Source organism: Pieris rapae, chromosome 10 (assembly GCF_905147795.1).
Source record: "Pieris rapae chromosome 10, ilPieRapa1.1, whole genome shotgun sequence".
In the NCBI taxonomy this organism is placed as follows: domain Eukaryota; kingdom Metazoa; phylum Arthropoda; class Insecta; order Lepidoptera; family Pieridae; genus Pieris; species Pieris rapae.
In genome coordinates this window covers 2,655,738-2,683,627 of record NC_059518.1, presented here as the reverse complement: position 1 = coordinate 2,683,627, position 27,890 = coordinate 2,655,738, and the positions used below count along the sequence as shown (strand labels likewise).

General features: G+C 33.5%; 2 protein-coding genes across 2 annotated transcripts in view; both read left to right on the top strand.

The window, feature by feature from the left end:
* Positions 1-27,890, top strand: part of LOC111000131 (unconventional myosin-XV) — a 77,032-nt gene that overhangs the window by 5,527 nt on the left and 43,615 nt on the right. Inside the window, exons 2-15 of the mRNA XM_022269485.2 lie at positions 16,141-16,288; positions 19,264-19,514; positions 20,398-21,503; positions 21,664-21,827; positions 21,921-22,150; positions 22,318-22,536; positions 23,302-23,390; positions 24,763-24,901; positions 25,388-25,591; positions 25,790-25,919; positions 26,215-26,375; positions 26,496-26,586; positions 26,876-27,042; positions 27,605-27,795. Of these exons, the coding sequence (XP_022125177.2) occupies positions 16,142-16,288; positions 19,264-19,514; positions 20,398-21,503; positions 21,664-21,827; positions 21,921-22,150; positions 22,318-22,536; positions 23,302-23,390; positions 24,763-24,901; positions 25,388-25,591; positions 25,790-25,919; positions 26,215-26,375; positions 26,496-26,586; positions 26,876-27,042; positions 27,605-27,795 (3,289 nt within the window). The 5' untranslated portion in view covers position 16,141. The remainder of the gene's footprint in view (positions 1-16,140; positions 16,289-19,263; positions 19,515-20,397; positions 21,504-21,663; positions 21,828-21,920; positions 22,151-22,317; positions 22,537-23,301; positions 23,391-24,762; positions 24,902-25,387; positions 25,592-25,789; positions 25,920-26,214; positions 26,376-26,495; positions 26,587-26,875; positions 27,043-27,604; positions 27,796-27,890) is intronic.
* LOC111000133 (leucine-rich repeat extensin-like protein 3) lies at positions 14,094-15,178 on the top strand. Its single transcript, XM_022269486.2, has 2 exons — positions 14,094-14,178; positions 14,270-15,178. Exons 1-2 carry the CDS (start codon positions 14,107-14,109, stop codon positions 15,113-15,115), a joined length of 918 nt encoding a protein of 305 aa, XP_022125178.2. The 5' UTR covers positions 14,094-14,106; the 3' UTR covers positions 15,116-15,178.

Sequence of the window (27,890 nt, the reverse complement as noted above, 5' to 3'; positions counted from 1 at the left end):
GGACATTTTATAAAACAAGTTACCAAGATGATGCTTACAAGTAGATAGATTGTGTAAAAAAACCTAAAGCTACACCAAATCGAAGAGAGTTGAATTTTAACATAGATCATATTTCTTTAGCTTATTAGACCCATTCCTATTTACCAAAATAAGTACAAACACTTCATGGATCTTTGTAAGACACTGGTGATTCCTAAGGAGTATCATTTGTTTTTTTAATAATTTGATTTCAAAAAACTCTAATGGAGCAGATGACAGTGATTCAGACTGATTTTTTATACGTTAAATCTTTAAAATTTTCATTTATTTTGATAATAAACCATAAGGTGTAAAGCTATCCTTTGAGCGTCCTAAACTTTTTATATATTTTTGTTATACATTTATATTATTTTTAATAATATTGTTTAACGTAAGTTACTATTTTTAGTTCCTATTATTTTTATTGATGTTTTTTACTTATTATGAAACTTATTATGATACTACATTGATAATTTGTTTTAGTTGCATTGTTAAACTTGTAGCATTTAGTAAGGCTAAATAATATTAACAAAAAGGTTAAAAATTGAAATAGTTATAACTAAAAATACATTATAATTCTTAAAATGCGTTGTTTTTGTTAATGAGTCTACTTCTTCCTAGCTTTTATTAATTTCGTAGGGTATTAGAAATAAAATTAGTAATTAAAAGTTTCGATTAATTATATTAGTCCAGTATACGTTGAGGTTTAAAATTCTAACATAGCTAATAACTTTCCTAGTATAATGAGTCAAGTGATGTAATTTCAATATTTTATTATTAAGTGAGACGAAAAACCCCGAAACTAACCAAAAGTAAGATGATAATAATTAAATGATAATCATATTCCACAAAATGTTGGTGTAAACTATAGATTTTGATGTACAACGTACATGAATATAACTGGTAGTTAAACCATTTTACTATTGAGTCCCGCCCGTGTATACTAAGTCATGTACATAAAATAGCATTTAAGAACAAAAATCAGCAAACTCATGTTATACCAAAGGAAGAGCTTTCAATCTTTATTATAAAAACATTAAATTTATTCTGAATTAGTTTGATTTCACAAAAATATAAACGATTTGCCTTAAAATGGCTCTCCTGTAAAATTACTAAAATGTCAGTTGACTCATTATACTTAGGAGGTATCGATATTATATTTGAGTTTGTTGCTGGCAAATGCTTGGTTATTCGTTACATTAGCACATAAAATTAAATTTAATACTCTGATGTGCATTACACACATGTATTATAGAAAAAAATAATACTATGTATTTTAATGTCATTCATACGACTACCTCTCTTATATTTAACTTAACAATAATTTACCCTAAATTTACAGTAGTGACAATGTTATACAAATGAATAGTCTCTTTCTATCATAGCGTAATTACAATTTAACAGAAGGAGTCGAATATATGTTGTTACAAGATATCTTTAATTTATATAGACAAGGGCTATTTTTTGTTACCTAACAGTAATAAGCAGCTAAATTTTATGTCTATGGTTGAGCTGTTGCGCATTCAACATAATATAGAATAATATTCCAACAATTATTTGTCTAAGATTTTTATTTAGTTATGTTGGTACAGTGTGATCACTTTGCAATTGGCATTTATTTATGGATATGGATTATAGCTTATATTTTTTAAACAATATAAGCTATAATCCAACTGTATTATAATATATGACAAATACTGTGATTTTAAAATTGACGAAACAAAATTAAAAGAGAGAAAACGTACCATTTGTCATGCTTTATTTGCATGTAATGATATCTGTAATCCAACACCTGACTTCGCATTAATTGAGACGTAGTGATGACAACGAAATTGATACGATAAACATAGAATTCGCGGTCATTGCACTGATCACTGACCGGTCAACTATCAGATTCACCCGTGGGAACTTTGGGGGACGCGTGTACTGGTTAAAGTCCAGATAGAAAAATCACATTATTTTTCAATAAACAAGTTTATAATCTGTAGTAATATATTAACATTTAGCGTTTGCTCTGGTTGCATCTGGTTAATATGTTATTTTTCTTAAAAATTGAATTAATTTTTTTTTTTAATAATAATAATAATAATAATAATAATAATAATAATAATTTATTTATTGCACGAATATGGTATAAAATGTCAAGGTGGTACAATTGTCAGTCGTTCGCATATTCTGCCACACACAGTGGCGCGCAAATTTATCTTAGTTTAGATTTTACATTATTAGTCAGATTCATATCAATTAAGTCAATTATTATACATAATTAAATTTATATAAATTACCATGTCTCACACAAATAATCGTTTATTGAGTAGTACGTTTTTTCTAAAAGTAATGCACTAAGTCGCTTTTTAAAGATTCTTGTCGGAAGATCTTTAAGTTCTTTCGGTAATCTATTGTAAATTTTAATTGCCATACAGAAGGCGTTTTTCCGAAATAATTCTAAATTTATTTTTGGCACAGCCAATTTCTCCCCATGTCTACTACTTACTACATTCGATTTAAAAATATGTATATTTCTGTGTACGAACAGGGACATTTCTAATATATAAATACATGGAAGAGATAACACTTTGAGTCTCTTAAATAGAGGCACGCAACTATCGATGCAATTTGCTCCACAAATTGCTCTAATACATTTTTTTTGGGCCTTAAATACCCTATTCACTTCGACTGAATTTCCCCAAATTATAATTCCATATCTAATTATAGATGCAATATATGCATGATAAGCAGCTAATACCGCAGCATGGTTAACAGTTTCTCTTAGTCGTTTTAACACAAAAACAAAACGGTCTATTTTGTTCTGTAATTTTTCAATATGTGATTTCCAATTACAAAATTTATCTATCGTTATACCTAAAAATACACACTCGTTCATTATGTCCAGTTTATTGTGTTTATATTGTACGTCTATTAGTGTTTTAGAGTTATATGTCTGAAAATGAATTATGTTAGTTTTGGTCATGTTTATTTGTAGGTTTTTTCCGCATTTGGAATGTTGTCATTTTGGCCAGCTCTTAAATTCAAAACACGGTATTTGTTATTTTCTGTAATTTGAATTACAACTCATAAAGTCCTACATAAGTTTATGTTCAGTTAAAAACTCTGTTGTAGTAAAGATTTCAATTCATAATTTTTCGTATCTCTTGTAGACTTGCAAATCAGTTTAGTTCAGTCAATCAGTCAATCAGTAACATTTTATTTTCAGACCTTTGTCAAGAATCGACCGAGTTTAATAAGTGTCAAAACCATTAGTCTTTAATTAAATGACTAGCTGCCCCCGCAAACTTCGTTTCGCCTTAATATGTTTTTTTGATTAGCTTACCGTTTTAATAGCTACATACAGACATTTCAAAACAATAAAACATTTCACTATGCAACCCCTAGTAACTGTTCGCATTTCGGAAATAAAAACCTAAGTACTAAATAAAACTTAATTTTGATGTTTTTATAATAATCCAATTTTTTACTCAGTAAAAACCTTTCTCGTAATTCAATGTATAAATAAAAATAGACTCGAATTGATGCAGCCAGCGATTACTTTTCATTGATGTACAATTTGTAAATTTTTTGACATTGTCAGAAATAGTACATATTCAATGAGATGTATACCTATTACGCACTTACGTTAAACGTTACAGATGCAGTAAGAAAAACACTCACGCACTCGGACACTTGTTAGAAAGCACGCTATTTTCTAATCTGACCGACTTGTAGACAAAAGATATAATGGAAATCTGTGAATCATAAAACAGACGTAAAATAATGAAGTTTGTATTTTTTCTTAATACTATTAAATATTTATGTACTGTTTTATAAATAGAACTTACCTAAGTTTGCCCCCCCCTAAGGGAGTATCGTAGTATATCTAGCTAGATACTATGTTTACTAAACCACAACGGTTTTCCAATTTAGCATATTATTATATTATATTGTTCTGTAAAATAAATAAAAGAACTTGTTTATTATTCATACTTTTCCTATCCATTGTAAACTACAGGAACACCCAACGGTTTGAAAACTAACAAATAAGATGTTCTAAATTGCTGCCGTTATTAATAGCAGAAAATGTAACATTCATATTGATATTTAAAAATCTTACGTACAATCCGCAATAAAAAATAGGCATGTATATGTCATATTAATTATATATAATATATTTACATATATTATGTTTGAACTTTATGTACTAATAATAATAACAGTTAAGATATTAATAACTAATGTCAAAACTTATGGTCTAAATATTCTCCCACGTTATAAAGAACCCCCTGCTTCCGCGAACTTCGTTTCTCCTTAATGCCTAGCCTACCTTTTTAGTACATGCCAACATGGAACATTTTACTATGCTACCCCCTTTTTTATTTTTTGGTTCATTTTTTACACCTTGTGTCCGAAAAACCCTAATATCTTACGGAACCCTATTTTTGTTCAAAATGTTAGCCTATATTACTCGTGGATAATGTAGCTTTCGAATGGTGAAAGAATTTTTAAAATCGGTCCAGTAGTTTATGAGCCTATTCATTACAATCAAACAAACAAAGAAACAAAGTTTTCCTCTTTATAATATTAGTGTAGATAATCTATATAGAGACTAGCTATCTACGAATATAGTGCAAAAATCAGTATACTCTGTGTTGTATTATTCTCACAAATACGAGACTCAAACTTGCTGTTTAGACAAATGTCATGTAGCTGAATTGTTTACGGTGCAAGATAATGAAACTGTCCATCACCTGCTTGTTATGCCTGTAAAATTCTTAATGTTGAACTAAAAATTTAACAAAAATATTGGCCTTGGGTCGTCATTATTGTCAACCTAGAAACTTTCCCTGTTCACTCAAGTCTCGGAGAGGTTAACAACAGATTTACCCTTTGGTACGACCAACGGGACTAATTAAAAACTATACATGATCGCACCTTTCCGAGCGTTAGCTGCACAACTTTCCAACTATACGAGTTACGTAGTTCTTGGAAACGATGAAACTTACGATGTATGTACTGTTCAGAATCTAGTTTGAGTTATCTCCCTTGTACTATGCAAAAATAACTGTAAATACAAAGCATTGATTTACAAATGGGTTATAAATTGAGAACATTAATTATAAAGAAAAAAATATTTTCTAGTACATTTCTCTATTATCAGGAGTTTTATGTAACTAACAGGCAAGTAGGTCCTCCTTCACCTCCACCTTTAGTGCCTGACACGGTTGATGTTTGGGTTTAAGCCGGTATCACGATGTTTTCTTTCACTGTACGAGCAGTGTTAAATGCACAAATAGAAAGTCCATTGGTACACAGCCGGGGATGAACCAACGACCCCACTGTTGAGAGGCTAACAAGACCACTAGGCCAACACAGATCTCAATCATTAATAATTAAAGACTTGATATTTTTGACATATACATGAGAATTCTATAAATATAAATAGTAATGAAATTATTCGCTAAAAAATTTATGCTTTTATTTCTCTATGAATAGAACAATATACAACGCAGAAATCCACAGGTAGAATACAAGATGGCGGAAGTTATGTGAAACATCTTCGTACTGTTACATGAAAGTGACAAGAACATTAGCACATATTTGTCATATTTTCACCGACAATGGAGTCTACCTGTTGCGAAAGTCTATATATTATCTATAGTAATCGAATCCAAAGCATTCGATTTGACGCATTGTGTCTGGAAATAATGGGGGAAAATTAAACATAACTGCTTATGTTCATCTAATGCAATATTTCTCGGATATCGTACCCTAGTAGGGTACGATATCCGAGAAATATTGTTTCAAAGTTGAAAGAAATCTCATCTTATTACTTGTTTAAAAATAAATGAAACGGCCGTAAAAAAGTAACTGCTGTATTAGGTGATCTGAAACGTACGTAGGCTTGTAGTTTGATTGGATTATTTCATATCATTCATATATCATATAATACGATTTGTCTTAAGCCTCAAAATTGGCTTCAGTCCCGGCGAACCGAAATCTATTCGTCACCGTAAAATTTCTGTCCAGCGACCAGTACATCAACAAAAACATTAATGCTTTTGAAACAACACCGTGTCAATAGTGGATAAATGTATGTTTTCTCTACCCGAAGATTGTGCGTTCAACCTCGGGTGTTGACAATTCTATGAGCTTCATTAATTATGCTCGATAGTTGAAGGTAAACATGGCGAGGAAACCGGCATGTCCTAAGACCAAACAATGACGTATTGGCATAGAAAGGTGACTTACAAAAGAAATTATGCTAAAACAGTATCAGAACCAAAATAGAGATTTATGTTTATATTATGATTTATGTTACAGGATTATTAATAAATCTAGAAATAAATTGGATATAGCCAACATTAATTTGTAACGAGAGGTTATAATTATGCAAGGCACTTACATAACGTAGTTTCAGTACACGTTATAGGTCAGGGTCTGTAAGAATGTGTTAACGAGAAAATAACTAAGGTTGTAGACGTTACGAATCGCGGGACCTTGCTTTGATGACCGTTTTAAAACCATTTTTGTTTAAATACAAAATAATCTTTTTCGTATTCATTCAGGGATACCGATTGAAATATATCGCAAAATGAATACTATACTTACTGATTGATTACTACTATTGTACTTAATTTTGTAATGTAATATATATAATTATTGTAATGTCGAATAATGTAAAGTAATAATATGGTTTAGCCGGACTATTTTGAACACAGCACAGAGAAAACAAAAGAGCCGAATATTTGATTTGCTGTAATTGGACAGACATAATATATATAGTAATACATTTATTTGCGTTACATATGGCTAAATAAGGAAATACCGTATTTATTAATATAAAAAGTATGTGAGCAGTACGCGTCGTTTGAGCACGTTTAATGTTTTGTTGCCACTATGTATTATTAAAAACAAATATTTGAAATATTATTGGTGCTCTTTATTTAAAATCAATAGATTAATATTTCAGCTGTATTGAACTTAACTATAGTAAGGGTATTTAGTAGCTGTTCCCTGGGTTTTCATTGAATGAAGCCTTTTTTAATAAAAACACCACAGTATTTATTTATTTGGAACCCGCGTTTAACGTTAGATTTTCTGTGAGTTTATGCAAAATTCATGTTCAGCTCCTATTAACTGTATATATCCCTATTGTTATACTGTACATATTAATTGTTGATAATTTAGCTTCATATTAGTCAAAGAATTTTGAAAATATGTTCAGTAGTATATGTATATGTTGCATATATTATGTTATGTATATAAGGGAAACGCGCGCGCGCTAAAGACAATAAGTGTGAAAGGTTTGTGTAATCAGCCGTTTCGTCTATTAGTTTGTTCAATTGTTTCAAGAGGCTTTCCGGCCATTGACTTAATCTATTACACTATATTATTATACTTTTTTAAATGGAGGTGGAAACATTATTTACGCAACCTCCTACATATATTATTTGCGCGCGACTAACGTATGTCGTATAATAAAATTATTAATTTTCCCGCGCTTCTGTGATCGGTCGCTGTTGTCAATTTTACATAATGTACCTAAACTAACAATTAAAAAATAGACGAAGGACATAAAATTAACGTCATATATTAAATGACGAATTAAATGTAGCTAAAATTGATTTGAGACTTTAAATTTTTTTGAATTGATATGCCATAGAATTTTTATCTATTGTATATAATATGATAAAATCCTATTTGGCTTTACGTTTGATTTAATTTATATTATATTTTTAAAATGCTGTGGATTTCTAACAAATACTTCAATATACAAACACACAAAAGATTAGATCTTCCAATAGACATTAATTAAGATGTAAATAGGTTAAGTAATTTTTTTTAATATTGCAGTTTGATCATGCACAGTCTCTTCAATTTATTTCCTGACCTCAGCTGTCAATCATACTACCATCATTACCATAATGAATAATTTAATCTTTATTTCCTAAAGCATAAGGGTTATTTAAATAAGAATGTATGATTAATCCTCTCCCACGACCATTGTTTAGGACCTACGCAAAATTAATTCACGGCGAGTGAAAATGTAATGTTTTCGCCTTGGCCTAGTACGTTGAAACACAATTTATATTTTACTTCCGAATAAATCTAATTATTTAACATATATGTAATGCAGTCTATATTTTTGTACGTTAGTTAAATATAAAAACTCAGTTTTTATAACGAAAACTTTACCGTTACAAAAACTTGATTTTGACAATTTACGTTTTTGTTTTTTCACAACAGAAAAGAGGACTCTAAGCTAACGACCTCTCAACCGGAACATTATTTTTAAGTGTTGCCCTATAAAAAGCACACTAAACCGCAAAAATCTACGGTGTACAGTAATCTTCTAAATAAATACAAAAAATCTGTTTGTAAGCGAATTCCTTCACGTGCTACAATCTAAATTTCTTAGTCAATAGTTTAATGAGTCGGTGTTGCAATACCAGTCTGGTTACATTGACATTACTCCTTATGAAATATGAGCAAATTATTGATAACTACGATTATGATATTTGACGGCCGCTGGCTCAAATTCCAGACTACAAACCAAACGCTACTTGGTGTATAATAAGCAGTGACTTCGCTCTTAACTTCCTACGTTATTGACAGATATTTAAAAAACATGGATTCAGGGGAAATGGAAAACGAATTCAGCTTTAGGCCTTGAATTCAAAATTAAAAAACTAAAAGTAATTTTAGAGTAATTAATATATTTTTGTCTTAAAACCTAGTACGTGTTATTTAAGATAATAATATAATACGTTTTATGTATGTCTTATTAGTCGTGTAGTCGTGTTTCAATAAAATATATGTACATTGAAAAAATACTTTTTGATAAACTAAAAACTACAAAAGAAATATGTTATGCATCTTAATAAATCGGAGCATGCTTAACATTAGAAAATTTCATAAGACACACATAGATACTAAAGCTAAAGCAGAAGACTTACTAAAGCTACTGATACCCTAAATTATGCTCTAAAGCTTAAATGAAGATGGGAAGAGGTGGAAATGTTTCACGATCGATAGACGGAACAGAGGAAGACCGTTCACGAGATGGACGGCACTACTAATGCTAAAACAGCTGGCTGAAGCTGGATGCAACTCACCTAAAACCTTGGAAAATAATTAGGAAATGGACATACAAATACGAAAAAAATGGTATAATTTTTTTCTTAAATAAATATTATAGAATTGAGTTAACTTTGTACTTTTGCAAGAAATAAATAGGCTTTTTTTATTTTTATTTTATTTATTTATTGTTACAATACTACAAAAGTTACTACTATTAACTACAACACTTGAGTATAAAAATTAGATTTTAATTTATGTACAGTCTGTAATTCTGTAATGATGGTAATAAGATGTTTCTTAAAGGAGATCTTCGTTGATACCATTAGCATCATAAATAATATATCATCTAGGAATAAATGAATGTTAATATTAGGTAATAAACAATAAATTATAACGAGTAGAAGCAGAGCGGAACTCACTTTCGTCTGTTTCACCTGAAAATTGTTCACGCTATACAATTTTACGCTCTTTACTCCGCCATTGTGATAAAATTACTTTATTAATGATATTTGTACACATTATGCGGTAATGCGTTTAATTTTAGGTTTTTGTTTTTTATCATTTGTAGATTAATTGTAAGATTTTATATCAATGCCTACACTGAGTTCAAAGAATTCTTAATTTGTGAATTCTGTGTTAAGTTAGAATTGAGCTTATCTCAAATTGTATTTATTAAAGGTGAGTTAAAATTTATCATAAAAATTGGCGCTTCGTATATTGATTTTATATCGAAAAATTACGCGATAAAATAAAAAACCTATTGCATTTTTATCCTTATGGTAAATACAATTAAGTTTTATTTAACTATAACTCTTACATATCATTAGTTTATATAAATAGTTACATGTCAATCCGACGGAAATTCTCACAAAATTCTTCTCAATTAATAATTAATCAAAGGATGTGGCTCGGGATGTTGGGTAACGTTCGAGGCTATTTCGATTTTACATTTAATACTGAGAATATTTGAAACTGAATGAAATCTGTACTATACTGTGTGAAAGTATATCACTAAGATTTTAATAGAGTTATATAATTCGGTGAGCACTAAGCAGTGTTGACCTAGTGGCTTTAGTGTGTGACTCTCATTCTTTCATTTCATTCTTCTCATGAGGTCGTAGGTTCGATCCCCGACTGTGCACTAATGGAGTTTTTACGTGCGCTTTTAACATTATCTCCAACGGTGAAGGAAAACATCGTTACGTCTATTAGATTATTAAACGATCATGTAACAGATACATTAATCTGAGGTTATTTTTTTGTCTATGATTCGGTGAATCTTAATCCGCAAAAGTAGATAGCTTCTACTAATTGGAGTATAGAGGGTCTATGTAAAACTATAGGCTGTACACTTATGAAAATTTACACGGAAGCTCATGAATATTCTATTAATGTCTAGTCATAGATTCTACCGTAGACAGATACCTCTTTCTATATCAATTAGGTTAGTTTGAAAAAGAAAAATCCGCACTTCATATTGTTCAAACGCCCCAGAAGCTACGGCCTAGATCCCAGACACTTACATAATACGTTTAATTACTAAAGAAATTATTGAACCATTGCTTTTGCCAACTATGTCATAATGGAGCCATGAAGCAAAAAGATGTATTGGAACCGGTTCCTCAGCTGTTGGCATATTTACTGACTTTTACTAAATGCCATTACTATTTTAGAATTACTGTTATGCTGAAATACTTGGATTTTATATTATATTTTCAGATTGGTCTGTTATAATAATTAAATATGAGAAATATTAAATATGAACTTCCTACTTGATTTTTTAAATTGTTGCGTTAGCCAAAATTACGTAACCAGTATTAATTACTGATGAATGATGTGCCTCGGTACAATGCATCCGACAAATAAACAGTATATGTGTGTTCATTACCCGGTCATAACAGAGAGTTGAGTGGGAAATTCTATTTTTCAAATTCATAGACAAATACAACACACTAAATCAGTTTGACTATCTACATTAACGCCTAAATAGTAGTTTAATTTAATAGAAAAAAAGAAAAAAACTTTTTTGCTGACGCACCAATATATACAAGAACCTACCTGTTCTTCAAAGAGCATAAATTTTACAGTTTCCAACAATGATATATGTACCTGCTGTTCTTAAACTTTTAAAAGGTCGAATTTGAATGGGTTTCGAAGCTGAATGCATGGTCAAGGCTATTTCGTAACGGTGGCCGCACCCAAAGTGAAATTAATGAGAAATACGAGATATGTAATTGGTCATTGTTCACTTTCCCTAACATTTACACGAACAATCATAGATGTCGCTTAACTTAATCTATTTCTTTTAATAGGTGTGTCCAATTTAATTGAAGATAAATAACTGTTTCGATTAATCCTTGATTTTATCGCGTTACATTCGTTTTACGAATTAACATTAAAACGATATTTTTCGTGCAAATTTTATTATTTACGAATTTATTTGTGTCTTCTCTTTTTATCTGCCCGCCTGATGGTTTAACATCAACAATTCACTGTACCTGTACTGTGTGTTTTTTGTGTGTGTGTGTAATTAATACGCTGTCTTCGAAGTTTGATGTCCATATTTATCATACTAAAGTATATAATTATTATTGAAAACTATATCACATCAACTCAGGAATAAATAGGGTCGTGTTGTTACGATATCACGTAGATTTCAAATGTATAATATGTTTTGATCAGGATGTACTTTCAAAAACCGTTGCAATCAATTTTGCAGTTTTCTTCACACGAATATCAAATCACACGCAACTTTGACTCGAAATTGGCAATACGTAAAAGAATATAAAAACTTTGCTGTCTGTAAAAAATATATTAAGACTTTTTACAACGACAAAAAGTCAATTCGTTTACGTGTAAAATCGAAGTCAATTATTGTGTACGACTGTGTACTATAATATTCATTTTTAAGTGATTTTGGACGTCTTATTTTGTTAATTTTGTCATGATTTTGAATAGTAATTTAGGTTTTTATATTAAAGGTGTATTTATTTATAATATTACTTAGAATACAATAGTATTGGATCGTAAACAAAGCTATTAACAAAAAAAGAGAATCACAATTTTGTTGTTTCAAATATAAATAAAATAAAAAGACAGCCAGTAGCAACGGGTTTTAAATTTTGTAGTGCTTGGTGCTATTTATATATAAACTATGTTTTATTAAGATAAAAATACTAAAATTAAGATTTTTCCGGCTATATTTTTTTTTGATTTTGTTAAAATATTTTATTAATTGAATATATTTTGTCGATGTTGTGTAAGCTTTAAAAATCTGTTAGACGTTACGCGTGGTTGGTGAAACTGTAATCGTTTTATCACGGTCTTTTTATCTCTATTATCTGCTTAGTGACCTTTTGCTGTATAATTGACACCCAAATTTACTTTCGATTTGGTAACATACGGGGAAATATCGCCAACTTCGTAGAACTTTAAACCTATATTATAGCTGTTAATAACAACACTATAGCTGTTTTAATGGTTCGCACTCCGTATAATCAAGTCTTCGATTATAATATCAAAAACGACATAGAAATATCATATTTTGGTTTAATAAACTTAGGTATGAGAGCGTTCTATATGCTCTTTGTTTCGCATTCATAATATGCTACTATTGAATATTCATGAAAATACAGACTCGTTTTAATTTTGCGAATTCGTGTTTAATGTCAGCGGTAGTATTTACATAATACAAGAAAACAAAAAAGACACAAAATATAGCCTTCTTACCGAGAAACACATCAACTTTTTAAATATAAAGAAGGAAGCTGTTCACACAACATGTTTAGCAGTTAAAATATAAGTAGGTACATATTAACATTTTATTATTTTCCAAAGGACATGATTTAAAATGACATAACATTTTTTAAGTGAATAAATAATTAAAATTTAAGTTATAGAATGTAAAATGAACCCATTTAATTTTTGTTGTCATTGAAAATATGTTAAAAATATTAGATCCAAAAGTACGTTTCAAAGAGAACGAAAATAATAAAACAGTGTCCTGTTTTATTATTTTTGTGTATACCACAGTCACATGAAAACGAACGCAAAACAAAACGAACATACAAGTAGTAGACGGGAGTAGATATTATATTCAAATAAATCGATTGCGTACATTAATCCCAACAGACAGCCCGTATAAGCTTAGAAAGTAGTTAGGGTCGTGCATACAAAAACACCTTGACGAGCCGGCCGCATGCTAACGGCCAGCAACTTTTAACAGACAATCACATTTCACTACGAGGCTATGAATTTGTATGCGAAGTTGTTGCTTCCACATCTTCGGCGGAAGTGTCATTGTTTACCGGATTCAATGAACCCTATGTGGGTTGACAATAAATCGATGTTCCCATTATTATATATAACAAAATTTGTGTATTACCTCCAATGTACTCCATTCACTGCACGTCATACTCTGAAACGCGCAAAGTATTTCTAAGTTTTGGATATATTCAACAGTTAGATCAGTTAGCCTTTGGGTTGAAAAGTCAATGGATAGACTTGTCGAGGAAGAACCTCTAGGACTTTTGACCTAGAATTGTGTTACGTCAGCTATTAATTAAATAACTCGGTCTGTTCTCTAAGACGAACCTTAAACAGACGATACTAAAAATGATATTCTCCATTTTTTTATGATAATTAATTTTCTATAATATTTATTTGGCGCTCCTATTCCATAAAAAATATCTCCAAGTTTTAAGTGTCTTTTAATAACTACGTAAACTGTCGTAAACCAAAAAATATATTTAAACTTTTAGGTATCTCCCTTTTCCCAGTTTCACATGAAATAAAGCAATTGAAAAGCGTTTATATGTAATAAACAAAGGTATTGCATATAAAGAACACGAGATTACCTTCATTTTTGTCTATAATAAATCTATTTTAAACTTGCCATCACCGTACGTGTGTTATCGTCTTGCTTCATAGAATTGCAATTTCGATAAATGCAACGAATTATTCCGATAATATTTGTCAACCGTTAGTGTAATACTTTGTATATAAATGTAGGGTATGGAGTCATTTCGGCAAGTCACTGATCAAGTGGCCACCATGATTCTTCTGTTTATAACAACGATTTTATATGTAAGTACACTTTTACATTACATTAGTACATTTTCAATTTAATCAATGTATTTTATACATGAATATACAAATTTCGATGTTTATTTTTCAGGCTCATGTGAATTGCCAGTACTATGCCTCGCCATACGTGGTTCAATCACCATCTTACGGGTGCAGCTGCTGTTCACCACCAGTCACCCTACAGGCGCCTCCGACTCCCCCTATCTATGTGTCCCTTCCCGCCCCATCTCCTTTCACAGTTACCCCACCGCCACTCCCGCCAATGCTGATAGAATTGCCAATGCCGCCACCGATGACGTTTACACCACCCCCTGGGCCGCCAATGTGCATAACTCCGCCTGCATCGCCCCCTATAACGATAAACCCTCCTCCATCTCCTCCCTTAACAATCAATCCCCCACCATTACCACCAATGTGTGTAACACCGCCTCAGCAACCACCAGTACTTGTCAGTCCTCCGATTCCACCGCCAATCTTCTTGGAGCTACCGCTTCCTCCACCAATTGTGATTGAGCTTCCTGCTCCCCCACCGATCGTAGTACAACCGCCACCTTTGCCTCCTATGATGGTACAGCCACCTCCGCTACCACCGATGCCCGTGCAACCGCCGCCACCACCTCCAATGATGATAACCCCGCCTACTCCGCCTCCACTATGTGTGCAGCCACCTCCGCCAAGTCCCATAACCTTTCAACCTCCACCGCCGGAGCCGATGTATGTGCAACCGCCGGCTCCTTGTCCGATCAATGTGCAGCCACCTCCGCTGCCCCCAATCTGCGTTCAGCCTCCATCGCCACCACCAATGTGTATTCAACCGCCACCACTAGAACCGTTCTGCCTGCAGCCGCCTCCTCCTGCACCTATCTGCTTCCAGTCTGGACCGCCTTGCTCGTGCGGTCAGCCCTTCTCAGCGCAACCGACGCCTATTTACTTATAAATTACATAAAACAACTGTTAATTAAGAATTGTCATACAATAAAAATAAATTATTGATACACGACTTCACTATTTTATTCAAATCCATTTCACATTAAAATTATTAAGTAATTGAATATTACTTAATCACAATTGGCTAAGTGATCAGACCCTATTAATTAGTTTTCAAGACACTTAACTACAACTGGAATTAACGTAATATCCCATTACGATTCAAAATGGACGGGTGTTAAAAATGCATTAAAAGTGTTCATATTTATTACATGTCTAATGTAATTATGTGTTAAATTATTCTATTAAATATAACCTAAAATAGTAGAAACTTGTTTAAAACTATTCGAGAGTATTAATAGTAATTGTCGTACGCGGTGTCGTTTAAAGTTACGCGTTCATAAGTGGTCGGATGCAAAAAATAAACGGGTATGTCGTTGTTGCATCGTCCTATATAGTGTAATCATAAGAAATCCTATCTCTAATCCAATAAAGAAGTTAAGTAGTACAATGTCATAAATAAAATGTTTAATGTTTAAAGAACTTTATTTCTCATTACAAAACAGAAATATTTTATTTACATGAGAAACTTAATATTAATATGTATATATTATATACGAGCGAGATACACGTCGCCATTAGCCGTAACAATTTTAGTCAGCTATGTTCATTCTAACATGCATCTTTAAGAGCGCCCAACCCGACTATCTTTCCATACAAACGCTCTTACGTGATTATGGCGTTGTAACAGATTTTTCTTTGAAACTTTTGAACTAATAGGCATCTTTTGCACTATATCTAGGTTTCTATCAAAACGCGAAATTAAAATTTTAATATACAAATTCAGTACAGACCTCCAAAAATCAGCTTTTTGCACCAATTTTATGTGAAGTTTGGGCGTTTATAACGTACTTAATAATTGAAGCCTGAAAAAAATTTTGCCTTTTTGAATTTGTCAAACACTCCAATATTCCGAATTTGAGATGGTAATTGATTAAATAATTTTGGAATATTAAATTTAGTGTTGTGTTGCAGCATGGCGGGCTCCGGGGGGTCGGAGTGGAGCGAGGGCGCTGCGGTGTGGTTCCAGCCACCCGGGGCCTCTGCCCCATTGCCCGGAGAGCTTATTGAGATCCACCGAGCTGCCCGCGTCCTGCTCGTCAGCGCTATCGTCAATGGACAGGTAAAGTAAACAGTTAAATTACTATGGATGCTAACCCCAATTTACATTTATTTCTGTTTGGAAGAGGACGTACTTTTAATATAAGAAAGCGGAATAGTATTATAAATTATTACTTCTTTGCGTTATAAAGTGTTTAAAGGGCACCCAAGGCCGCCTCCGGAATGCTGATAGAGAGTGGCTGTTGATACTTGATTCATCATTGATTAGCTATTTATATGCCGACACTGATTTTATGAAGTTTTTATTGCTCTATGATTTATGACTCAAATATGTACTAAATATGAAAATAACTTTTATCATTTGTATTTACTACTGATTGAATATTAGAAATTAAAATTAATTATGTTTAAATTCACGAATGTTAATTCAAGGAGGTGATTAACGAAAACAAGACACTGACTGAGTGTTATAAGAAATTCAAATTAATCACTTTTACTCGCCTCATAACTGAGCTTACAGGGATAACTCGATCACGCGTATTAAAAAAAAATATAAACAATAATCTTAATAGATGTATCGCTTTAATTGTGGACAAGTCCATTCCTTAATACGTATTGTTTTTAAGGGTTGCGATCTCCAAACTTAACCGAAACCTTAACTGTAGTTCTTTAATAAGTTATCTAACGTAACAAGTATGTAGTGAGAAAATTTTCACCGTGTCATGCGCAATACAAAAATTAAACGACGCGCGTGTGATTTCTAACAATTGCTTAAATTATATAACGTGAAGTGATAGTTATGAATAGGAATAGAAAACGATTCGTCAAAACTATATTTACAATTTCTTAGGCCCAAAACATAAAATACTTTTCGTTCAAATTGTATATTAGTTATACCCTGCGGCTGAGTTTCATCATCGGACGTCGAGGCAGCATACGAAATTCACCTCGACGTCCGCCGTTCCACAACTGCGCGTTTTTCTAGGCAGTTTTTGCCGCGCACCACCACTTTGTGGAAGCACCTGCCCTCTGAAGTATTTCCGAACCAAATCGACTTAGGTTCCTTCAAGAAAAGAGCGTACCAATTTTTAAAAGGCCGGCAACTCCCGAGCCCTCTGGCATTAAGAGTGTCCATGGGCAGCGGTATCACTTAACATCAGGTGAGCCTCCTGCCTGTTTGCCCTATGTTCTATATTTAAAAAAAAATTGGTCCTGAAGAACCCAATGATCGTGTGTTCAAATGTCGGCTGTGTAACGGATTTGGGAAGTCTTTTAAGTAAACCCAGAGTTCTCAGCATAACAAACTTATGGCAAATTAATCCTAGAAACCAAGATATCAAGAATTATAATAAATCATAAAAAGATTGGAAAATCGATCCTCGCTACGTTTTATAAACATAACAAAATATCCGTCACATACACAACTTATCAGGCCTTTAAAACGTTTAGAAAGTTTGAAACATATGCAATAATTTATTATATTTAGTAAAAGCGAAATATGAAACAAAACGATGTGTAATACATACCAATGTCTTGATTCATATATACTTTATAGGTTACGTAATTGATAGATATATTTTTATTTTTTAAATTAGTATATATCAGGAACCCTCTTCGATAAAGGACTTCTCATCTTTCCCGAGCTATTTGCATCCATTGGTGACCCGCGATTTTTTTGATGTCATCATTAAATAAATCATCCAACACAATGTGTCAGTACCGTTTGACTGGTGGGCTGACAGATATATAATCAGTAATAATATTCATCGCATATCGAGCCAGCCGTAAACGTATGGATAAATGGGGGTCACTTAACAGTATCGGAATAATCGTAGCACGCTAGTCAGTCGTGTCTTTCTGGTTTGCAAATTATCTAGTAGGACGGGTGCTCGTCTATTATTAAGAAACATGTTCGCAAATACACAGAATTTAGATGGACGTCAACGCATATATGGCTTTGTGATTAAGATTAATTATCTGTATGTATATTAAAGTAGATTGTTAAAATTGGGATAACGTTATCTCAAATCCTACAGATGGTCGTTGTCTGTTAAAATAGCGCATATCATATTTTTAAACGTTGGTCTTAAACAGTAGTTAAAAAAAGAAAGGAGCGCGTCCAACAAGCAGTTAAATGCAAATCGGAGTGATCTCGATAGCGAATCTTCAGGTCACAGCTACAGATGGGCAGATATCATTGTTATGTGAAGTTATGTCAGATCATTACATGACGTCAGTTCCATCCCGCTGCTCACCCCGCGTACTCATGAAAGTATATAATAATAAAAAATAAAATAACTTTATACGAGAAATACTACGTGATCGCGTGAAAACTAACCTTTTGTAGTGTAGTGTAGTAAATATAAGTGCAAATGCGGTATCTGGGACACTCGTTAATGAACAATATCTAATGTAAGCGTATCACTAGTATTGTAGATTCAGTCTTATAATATTACTTATTAGTGATATATGGTATAGGCTAGATTGTAATTCACATAGATTGACTTTATGGTTAGATGAATATAAAAGTCAATAAAGTAGTAAAGGTTCCTGGGTCATCGGGTGCTTTAAATAATAGAGGATTCTAAATTAACTACTCGCGTACAACAACAAAATATAAGCGAAAAAAAAAATGTTAATTACTATGTAACGAATGCAATGTCTGACTATACTTCCAGGGCATTACCAAAGATTTAGGAAATCGCCACGCATATAAAAACTAAGAAAGCCTGTATTAATATATTTAATAGTATATTTCAATATGACTAATCTGTTTCAGTGTAGTTATAGTGTTACTGTCTATAGTATATCCACCAGAGAATTAAAAATATTGTAAAAAATGACTTCCAAAGGTTTATTACAGTCAAAAGGAAGATTTATGTGCTCCCAGTATCTGTAATGGGAAATTTAGAAGACTTCACACAGACAACTCTTATTTATAAACTTTCGTAGGAATTATAATAACAAAATCGAAATTTTTCTCCTAGTTCGTTAACAGTTTTTTTGTTTCATTCTGAAAATTATCTCTTTTTCCAGGCTCAAACGTTTGCCCTGCAAATGAGCAATGGTGATGAGGAGGGTGACCCAGTATGGCCGAGGGAGGAGCTCGGTCCTACAGGGGTTGACGATATGACCCGCCTTCACGATTTGCACGAAGCTGCCCTGCTATGGAACCTAAAGCTTAGATACGAGCAGGGACTGATATATACATACGCTGGTTCCATTTTAGTAGCCGTTAACCCATATCGACCTGTCGATGCATTGTATGGCTTACAGACGGCTAGAAGGTAAAATCCAAAATTCTTACCCCCTTACTCATAATACAAAAAAAATACTCAAATGATCTCTTTATTAAAGTAGCTATAAGATAAAAAAAGGTAAAAAATTGTTTTAGCATGGCAATTAAACTAAGAAAGATAATAAAATTGGTTTAACCAGTACCGTTGCCAACGCAATCGCCGACGCACGTGTATTATTCTTGCTTTCGTAATCGCATTTTAGTGTTTATTGTTTCTCTGTTTGGTGAAATATTACATAAACTACCTATTTAGTGCTGTATGTAAGATGGGTAGGACTACATAAAACTCAATAAAAATAAGTACACAAATAAAATATTTTTTATTTTTACATCTTCAATTTTTTTGCTATCTCTCCAGTTTGTATGACGTCATTAAGCCAGGTTCGCAGATATTTCCGACGACTTGTATATTGTGCGATTGATGTGCTATGACGGTTATATAATAACAGAATAACAATCTAATTCCAACATCGTGATTAGTCATTTGCATAAGTTTTACTTGAATTTCTAGTTCGCGAGTATCTTTCTATGATAATGTAAATGTTTCGATAATAACATCGTGTTGGAATTAATCAGATCGTAATCATTGCGTGTATGTATCAATTTGTAATATTAATTAACGATGAAGTAAGCATAGGTAATATTATATACGCCTATTGATAACTGAACAAGACATTATTTATCTAATTATATTTTATTATATGGGTTGTAAAGAGGGAAATTATTATAAATATATTATAAATATATATAAATATTATTTTTTTACCATTACTAAAGGTTTTGTTTTCGACTGAATAAACACGCACATCATAATTTGTTTAATAATAATTATAGGCCATACAGTATTTTTTAATTATTAATAATAATTTCAGATATCACGCAGCTGAAGCCCTGGGCGACTTGCCACCGCATCTGTTCGCCATAGCAGCTGCCGCACGTGCTTCTCTTCCTCAGCCTCAAGCCTTATTGATATCCGGAGAGTCAGGAGCGGGGAAAACCGAGTCAACAAAATTAGCCGTACAATTTCTCGCAGCAGTCGCCCCAGCACCGCCGGGGAGAGCGCCCGTATCCGAACAGATATTAGAAGCCGCGCCATTGCTCGAAGCCTTTGGCAACGCACGCACGCCAAAAAATCACAACTCTAGTCGCTTTGGAAAATTGCTTGAATTATACTTTAAGGATGGCGCTTTAGCCGGCGCCAGAGTTGCTCATTATTTATTAGAAAAATCACGAATAGTCACCCAATCACCCGGAGAACGAAATTATCATGTATTCTACGAACTCTTGGCTGGTTTGGACGAGGAACAAAGGAGATCTAGAGGTCTATTGTCGGCAGAGCATTATTTCTATTTAAATCAAGGTGGAGATTCGGCAGGGGCCGGCGCGGGGGCTGATTGGTCCGCGCTTTGTGGCGCCATGCAAGTATTGGGTATTGGCGATGCGGAGCGTGAGGATATAATAAGAGTACTAGCAGCTGTGTTACATTTAGGGAATGTTTACTTTCATAGACGACAACTTCGTCATGGTCAAGAAGGAGTGCAATTAGGGGGAGGTGCTGAAGTACGATGGGCGGCGCACTTACTGAAGCTACCAGCAGAGGAACTGGCTAGAGCTTTAACTACAAGAGTAACAGCGGCTCGAGCAGAGAAAATGAGATCGCCGCTGCCGATAGATCAAGCATTAGATGCAAGAGATGCGTTTGCCAAAGCACTGTATTCGTCGTTATTCAATTGGCTTGTGATGAGAATAAATTCAATTGTACATAGAGCAGGACTGCATGATGCACACCGAATATCTCTCTTAGACATCTTCGGCTTCGAAGATTTGGAAGAGAATTCGTTTGAACAACTTTGTATAAACTATGCGAATGAAACGCTGCAACATTACTTCAATAAGCATATATTTAAATTAGAACAGCAAGAGTACCAAAAGGAAAGGCTTGAATGGTCCCATCTTACATGGAATGATAATTCACCAGGTAGATGTTTACAAATTTACGTATTTCATTTATTAAACTTCATTCAACAAATTCACATTTTTAAATATATTTAATAATGTTTGTTTTATCCGGGTTTGTGTGAATTTGTTTTATCCAGGTTTTTAAATATTTATTTTCGATTTGCTTAATTGTTTTCCAGTTATCCAACTTCTAAGCAAGAAACCGGTGGGTATTTTGCACCTGTTGGATGATGAGAGTAACTTCCCTCGAGCGTCAGATGTGTCTTTCCTTGAGAAATGTCATTACAACCACGCCTTAAACGAGCTTTACTCTCGGCCCCGGTTAGGAGCCAACGAATTTGGGGTAAGTATCGAAATATAAAAAGACATGGTAAAGATATGGTAGTGTTGGTAACACTTCGAGAATCACTAATTATTTAACGACCAATCGTTCCAGGTTAAACACTATGCAGGACAAGTATGGTATAATGTGGATGGGTTCTTGGACAAGAACCGGGATGCTCTTCGTGGTGACGTACTGGAACTCCTATGCAGCAGCGAGGTGCCCCTTGTGGCTGAAATGTCTGGCCAACTGAGAGCCCACCATGACGCAAATAAAACTCTGCCACGGGGTGCTAATGGAAGATTTGTTACAATGAAACCTAGGACACCTACTGTAGCTGCCAGGTAATTTACATAACATATCTTTTAATATTAAATGATAAGGATATAATAAACTAATCTAGTAAAAGCAACATACTAAGAACAGCTATTTGATGTATCGATATAGTAGTGACCTATTTTTATTTTATACATATTACAAAAAACTGTATACTAAATGCACTCTATTTCAGGTTTTCAGACAGTCTCCAACAACTTCTAGAATCAATGTCTCGCTGCAACCCTTGGTTCGTTCGATGCATCAAACCTAACTCCGAGAAGTCACCGATGAAATTTGACATGCCATGTGTCCTTGCTCAACTCCGGTATACAGGCATGCTGGATACCATTAGAATCAGACAGATGGGATATCCCATACGTATTCCCTTCCAACTGTTTCTGGAAAGATATAGGTTAGTGGAATTTAAGTTTAGTAAGGTTAGACTTATGCGTCTTTACTAGTAATACTTTTCCAATTATGTAAAAATATTTATGTTAATTTAAAATTATATGCTCGTTACCCATTAGTTACACGAATTTCAATACCACCGTTTTAGGTCTGGGACTCAGATTTCTGATCTATTTTAGGATACTTGTCAATAAACGTACCACAAGTACGTGATCAGCCTACTATGCCTGGCACACGTCGTCAACTTTTTGGGTCTAGGGTGCGTGTTAGATACGCACATAGAAATTCCATTGGTGCACAGCCGGGTATCGAACCTACGACCTCAGGTATGAGAGTCGCACACTAAATCCGCTAGGCTAGTATTGCTCTAAATTCTTATTAGCTTCATACTACACTACCTAGCGTTACCTTTACTAATAAACATTGGTTTAAAAACGTATTCGGTTTGATAGTTCGCAATAAGTCGTATTTCGGAATAATATAGTATTCATTATAGTATTATGACTCTTAGAACAACTATGAGAATTAGAAGTCGCTGTTCTTAACGGTCACTCTTTTTATAAGCAAAAAATTTGTAGTATTTTTTTATAACATTTATGCTTACCATAAATGTAATATTATGGAAAAGATACCATGCAACATATATAGATATGTATGATGTGGACAACTTAAATAATTAAACTTACTATATTTATTAACGTTAATTATATAAAGTATTTTTATATAAAGATATTTTTCCATAAGGTTTATGTTCCTAATATCTTAACAGGTACCTTCTTAAGTCAATGCCAACTCGTTCAACGCCATATCGTGAAATCTGTAACTCCATTCTCGCCGAGATGCCTCCAACCGGAGCAGGTAACTTATAATAAGTAATTTAAATTATGTATATCATACAAGTTCACTCATAATGTTGACTTGCTTCTCATTTTTCTTCGTCAATTTTATCTATTCTCAATCTCAATACTATTTGTAATTGGTGAGAATTAAGAAAAAGGTAGGCTAAACCTTCTGTGTCATAACGTCTGTAACCAAGAATCAAATAGATCTTCTTAATTTGAATTAATCCAACATCTTTTGCTAGAATTTTATAAAATAAATAAGTCAGTGGCTAACCTATGTAGGTCTGGGCCTGAGACAGTGTGTCTGACACATGCTGTCGACTTTTTGGTTTACCGTTCGAGCAAATGTTAAAATGCGTATAAGAAAGTCCGTTCGTGCACAGCCGGGGATCGAACCTACGCCCTCACTAGGCTTGCTAGAGTTTTATGAGATTGTATATTACCGTTTTGTAGTCCCATTAAATAAAGAAAGTAAAGAAAGCTAATTAACTCATTTGTTGAATGCATAACACAAATGGGGCAATTATTAGGTGCATAATATTACAGATCGCCGTTATATGTTATCTAACCGAACCGCAGTTAGGTATGATTTGAATTTAATTACTTTCCTAATTACCAACTTTCATCAAATACGTAATGCTATCGAATTGAATTAGTGTGACATAGCCTTTATACAGAATGGACGAAACCGAGGATGAGATTTACGAAAGAATGGATGAACAGCAAGATTCGGATGAAGAAATTGTAGACGAAGATTGGGATACTGGTTCGGGGGATGAAAGGATAGAGAAGCAATGCGAGACAGAAGAAGACGTAAGTGATGTGACTTCAATCGTTAAAGAGGAAGTAGACAACGATGAACCGATAAAGGTAGAGAGAAAACCAACGTGGCAATTAAACTTTGTGGACAAAATAAAAATAAATAAAGCAAAGGAAACTTCCAAACAAAACATAAAATGGAGCAGGATTGTAAAAATACTTGCTAAGAAATCAAAAATGGATTCATATTCGGATATATCTGAAGTTATAAATCAGTCGGAAACAAAGCCTAATGTGACAAGTCAAACATTATCACTCAAACATAATCAAGAAGAAAATACATCAAAGGAGGATGATGAAAAGATAAATTTACTAAAAGTGTTCAGAAAAAACCTAAAGAAAAAATCGGATAACTATAAAGCTATGGTTTTAAGTGAGTGTAATAATTAATATACACAAATTGTACGTGTATGTAAAATTGTGGCTTGAAATTTTCATCTCTTTTTTACGGTTGTTTCATGTTAATTTGAATAGCGAATTTAGGAGTTTAATTGCCGTATAACTACAGTGGTCTGTCTATATGTTGTATGAACAAAGTTTAGTAGTAAATGGTTCATATTTCTTTACAGTGGGTGCAGATTTCCAGTTGGGCGCGGCGCGTGTTTTTATACGTGAAGCTCTTCACCGAGCGTTGGAGCGGGCTCGGGCTGATAAATTGCGAGTTGCCGCCACCAAGCTTCAGGCTCAAATTAGAGGGTTCCTTGCCAGGTATTATTCAAGCACTTTTAATGATGGTGTATTATGAAAATATGTTTCTTTGGCTTATATCAGTAAGTGGCATTACACTATCGTGACATGAGAACAAGACAAAAATTGTTACGCACTGAAAAATGATCATTTTTTAATTATATGTTTCGAAGGCTAGATCACATCGTACACCAAACATTGCTATCGAAATAATTCTTAACGTATTGAAGTAATACCTGACCTGTAAATTTTAACATTTCTAAAATTGGATAATATATATTTAATATAGATTTAGGCTTCCAATTATGTGTGCTTTCGTAAGCGTTTCGTCTCGGAAACAAAAAAAATAAAATCACGTATATTTTGACATTGGGAACATTTGACTGCATTTTATCTTCTTTTCGCTTAACCCAATCTAAGCAGATCATCAACGATCCGAAGAAAATAAAATTCAAAGAAATTATTCTTTAGTCATTATATCCGTAAAGATATGACTGTTTCCCTCAGGAAACGCTATTACCAACTACGTCACTCAGCAGTCCGGATTCAGTCATGGTGGAAGGGTTCTCGAGACCGGCGAACGTTCCTTGTAGCACGACATGGAATTGTGAAGGCGCAGGCTCTAGTCAGAGGTCGGCAGGCGAGAAAACGAGTCATGGCCATGAAGGAACAGATGCGAAGGCGACTAGAAGCCCAACAGGCCGCAGCCAAGTAAGTATTTCATCATTTGCCGTTTTATTGATATTATATAAAGCATTATTAAATGTGTTTTACAATATGATAGTAAGGAAACTAATGAATTGTTTCAAACCATTGGATGAGCACCGAAAATCCAAATATTTTTATAAATCAGTGAAGTGCGGGACAATCTGTTTGTATGAATAATCGTTAATCGTTTTGAATTAATAGACGGCGTGCTGCAGAGCAAAAGGCAAAGGCTGAAAGCCTGCAAGTTCTGGAGGTGCCTGCGGAATTGGCGTTTATACTCTCCAAGATTGAGGAGTGGCAGCCGCCTCATTCTGACAGAAATATTACTAAGGTACGACAAATCACATTATATCACAAGTTGGTTTTAAACCGTTATCCATATTATATATCATCATGGAATTTCAAATTGTAAAAGCAATGACGTATTTTACAAACACAAAATTTTACGTATAGTATATTAGAAGACTTCTTAAATTATTTCATTTGTTTAACAAATACCTCATGCACGAGATTCATAATCATATGTTTCTATCGTTCAGAGGATTGCTGCGATCTTCTAATCTTTTAATTGTTTAATCTGTACAAAAATATTCTATACCTATTTCATAACGAATTTATAATTTTAGATATCAGACGTATACTGTGAAGAGGAACGCATCCAATTGCCCAAAGATCTCCAGCAATTTGCATTCTCAAAGTTCAGTTCTGTTTACTTCGCGGATGGCGGACACCTCAGCCCGAGAAAGCTGCCCATCACCAAACCATTCTTATCTAAAGCTGCTGTTAGGTGAGTGTTACTATTAAAATATGGAGACTCATAAAATTTTAACTTGGTTTTATGAATCGTTCACATACATGTACCAAATTACTATCTACCTTGAAACTAATTCGTTAATATTTTTTCCAGAGACCAAGACTTCAATGATGCTGTAGCAGTATTTAAATTGATTTTAAGATGGTGTGACGATTCGAATTCTGGAAATGAAACAAGGCAAAAGGTAATTCAATGAATACATACACATGATACACGCGTTTGTTATAATTTTAGCCTAACGTTCCTAGGTTAGTTCCCGGAAATACACCAGAATGTTGTATTTTCTATCTTTTAAGAAGACCGTTTAAAGTTTTCTTTATATAACAAGAATTCAAATCACGAATCACATTTTGACGTATACCTACCAATTAAAAAGGTGCCCAAAGTCAATCTACGTATATCTATGAAAATTACAAAATATTTCTGATCTAAATTATTTTATTAGAGATGATATCTGACTATCCTTATTTCAGATGATAGCTGACTACATTGCCTCTCGTGGTATTAGCTCTCGCGGTCTGCGTGATGAGGTTCTAGTACAACTATGTAACCAAGCCAGCGAACGAAACGGAAGCTCGCGAGTATTACCACTTCTTGCGCACTGTCTTGCTGCTTTTCAACCGGGCGCTGCGTTACATAAGTATGTTTTCTTCGTAAACAAACATACATATATATGTAATGCAAATCTTAAAGCATTCGTAGTGCAATAAGTAAATGTAATCAACTTCGTTAAAGTAACTGTATGAGCCAAGGCTGTCATACTGCTCACTCAGGTTTTCTTAGTTTTATAAGCGTGGCTACTTCCTAAATCGTCGAAGTTACGTACCGTATAGCCAGACGTAGGCACTCTCTTCGACTGTTACATCGCATTCATTCGCTACATAGCAATTAACATTTCTTTATTTCGTGTATATTCTATGGTTGTACATGAGTGGTTAATATAGAGTAAAACTAAATCCTCTATTAATTAAAACACTCTGATAACCCTGAAACCATACAGTAACACATATTTTTAAGTTGGCGTAAAATATTAGGAAATATTAAATACACCAACAGGACAGTGTTTGTGAAATAATTTAAGGATTTAACATAGTCTTAAACAAACATATTTCCTCTGATATATGATGATGTTTAAGTCGTTTTATATAGCATTAATATTAATACTCATACTATAATACGTTTATACTCGATTCTTTTTACAGATACCTGGTACGGTTCATATCGGAGCATTGGGAAGGTCCTGATAAGGCGCGTGTTTTACGCCTGGCGTGTGGTAGCGAAGCGAACTCAGCTCGGGCCAGTGGTCTTGCTCGACGTGCCCCGCCCACTCTTCTCGAATGGAAGGCAGCAAGTGAACAGGCCAGACCGGCGCTAGCATTGCATCTGCCTACTGGTAATTAGGAGCGATGAAATAGCTTTAGACTGATCAATGGATTTTGTTGGTCTAGAATTTTCTATAATTTATCCCGATTTTTGTCTTAACAATAA

Excerpts from the sequence above, each read along its gene's own strand:
- LOC111000133 (XM_022269486.2), top strand. The coding sequence starts at position 14,107 with ATGGAGTCATTTCGGCAAGTCACTGATCAAGTGGCCACCATGATTCTT. Across the intron at positions 14,179-14,269 it reads TTATAACAACGATTTTATAT|GCTCATGTGAATTGCCAGTA; the intron begins GTAAGTACACTT and ends TTTATTTTTCAG.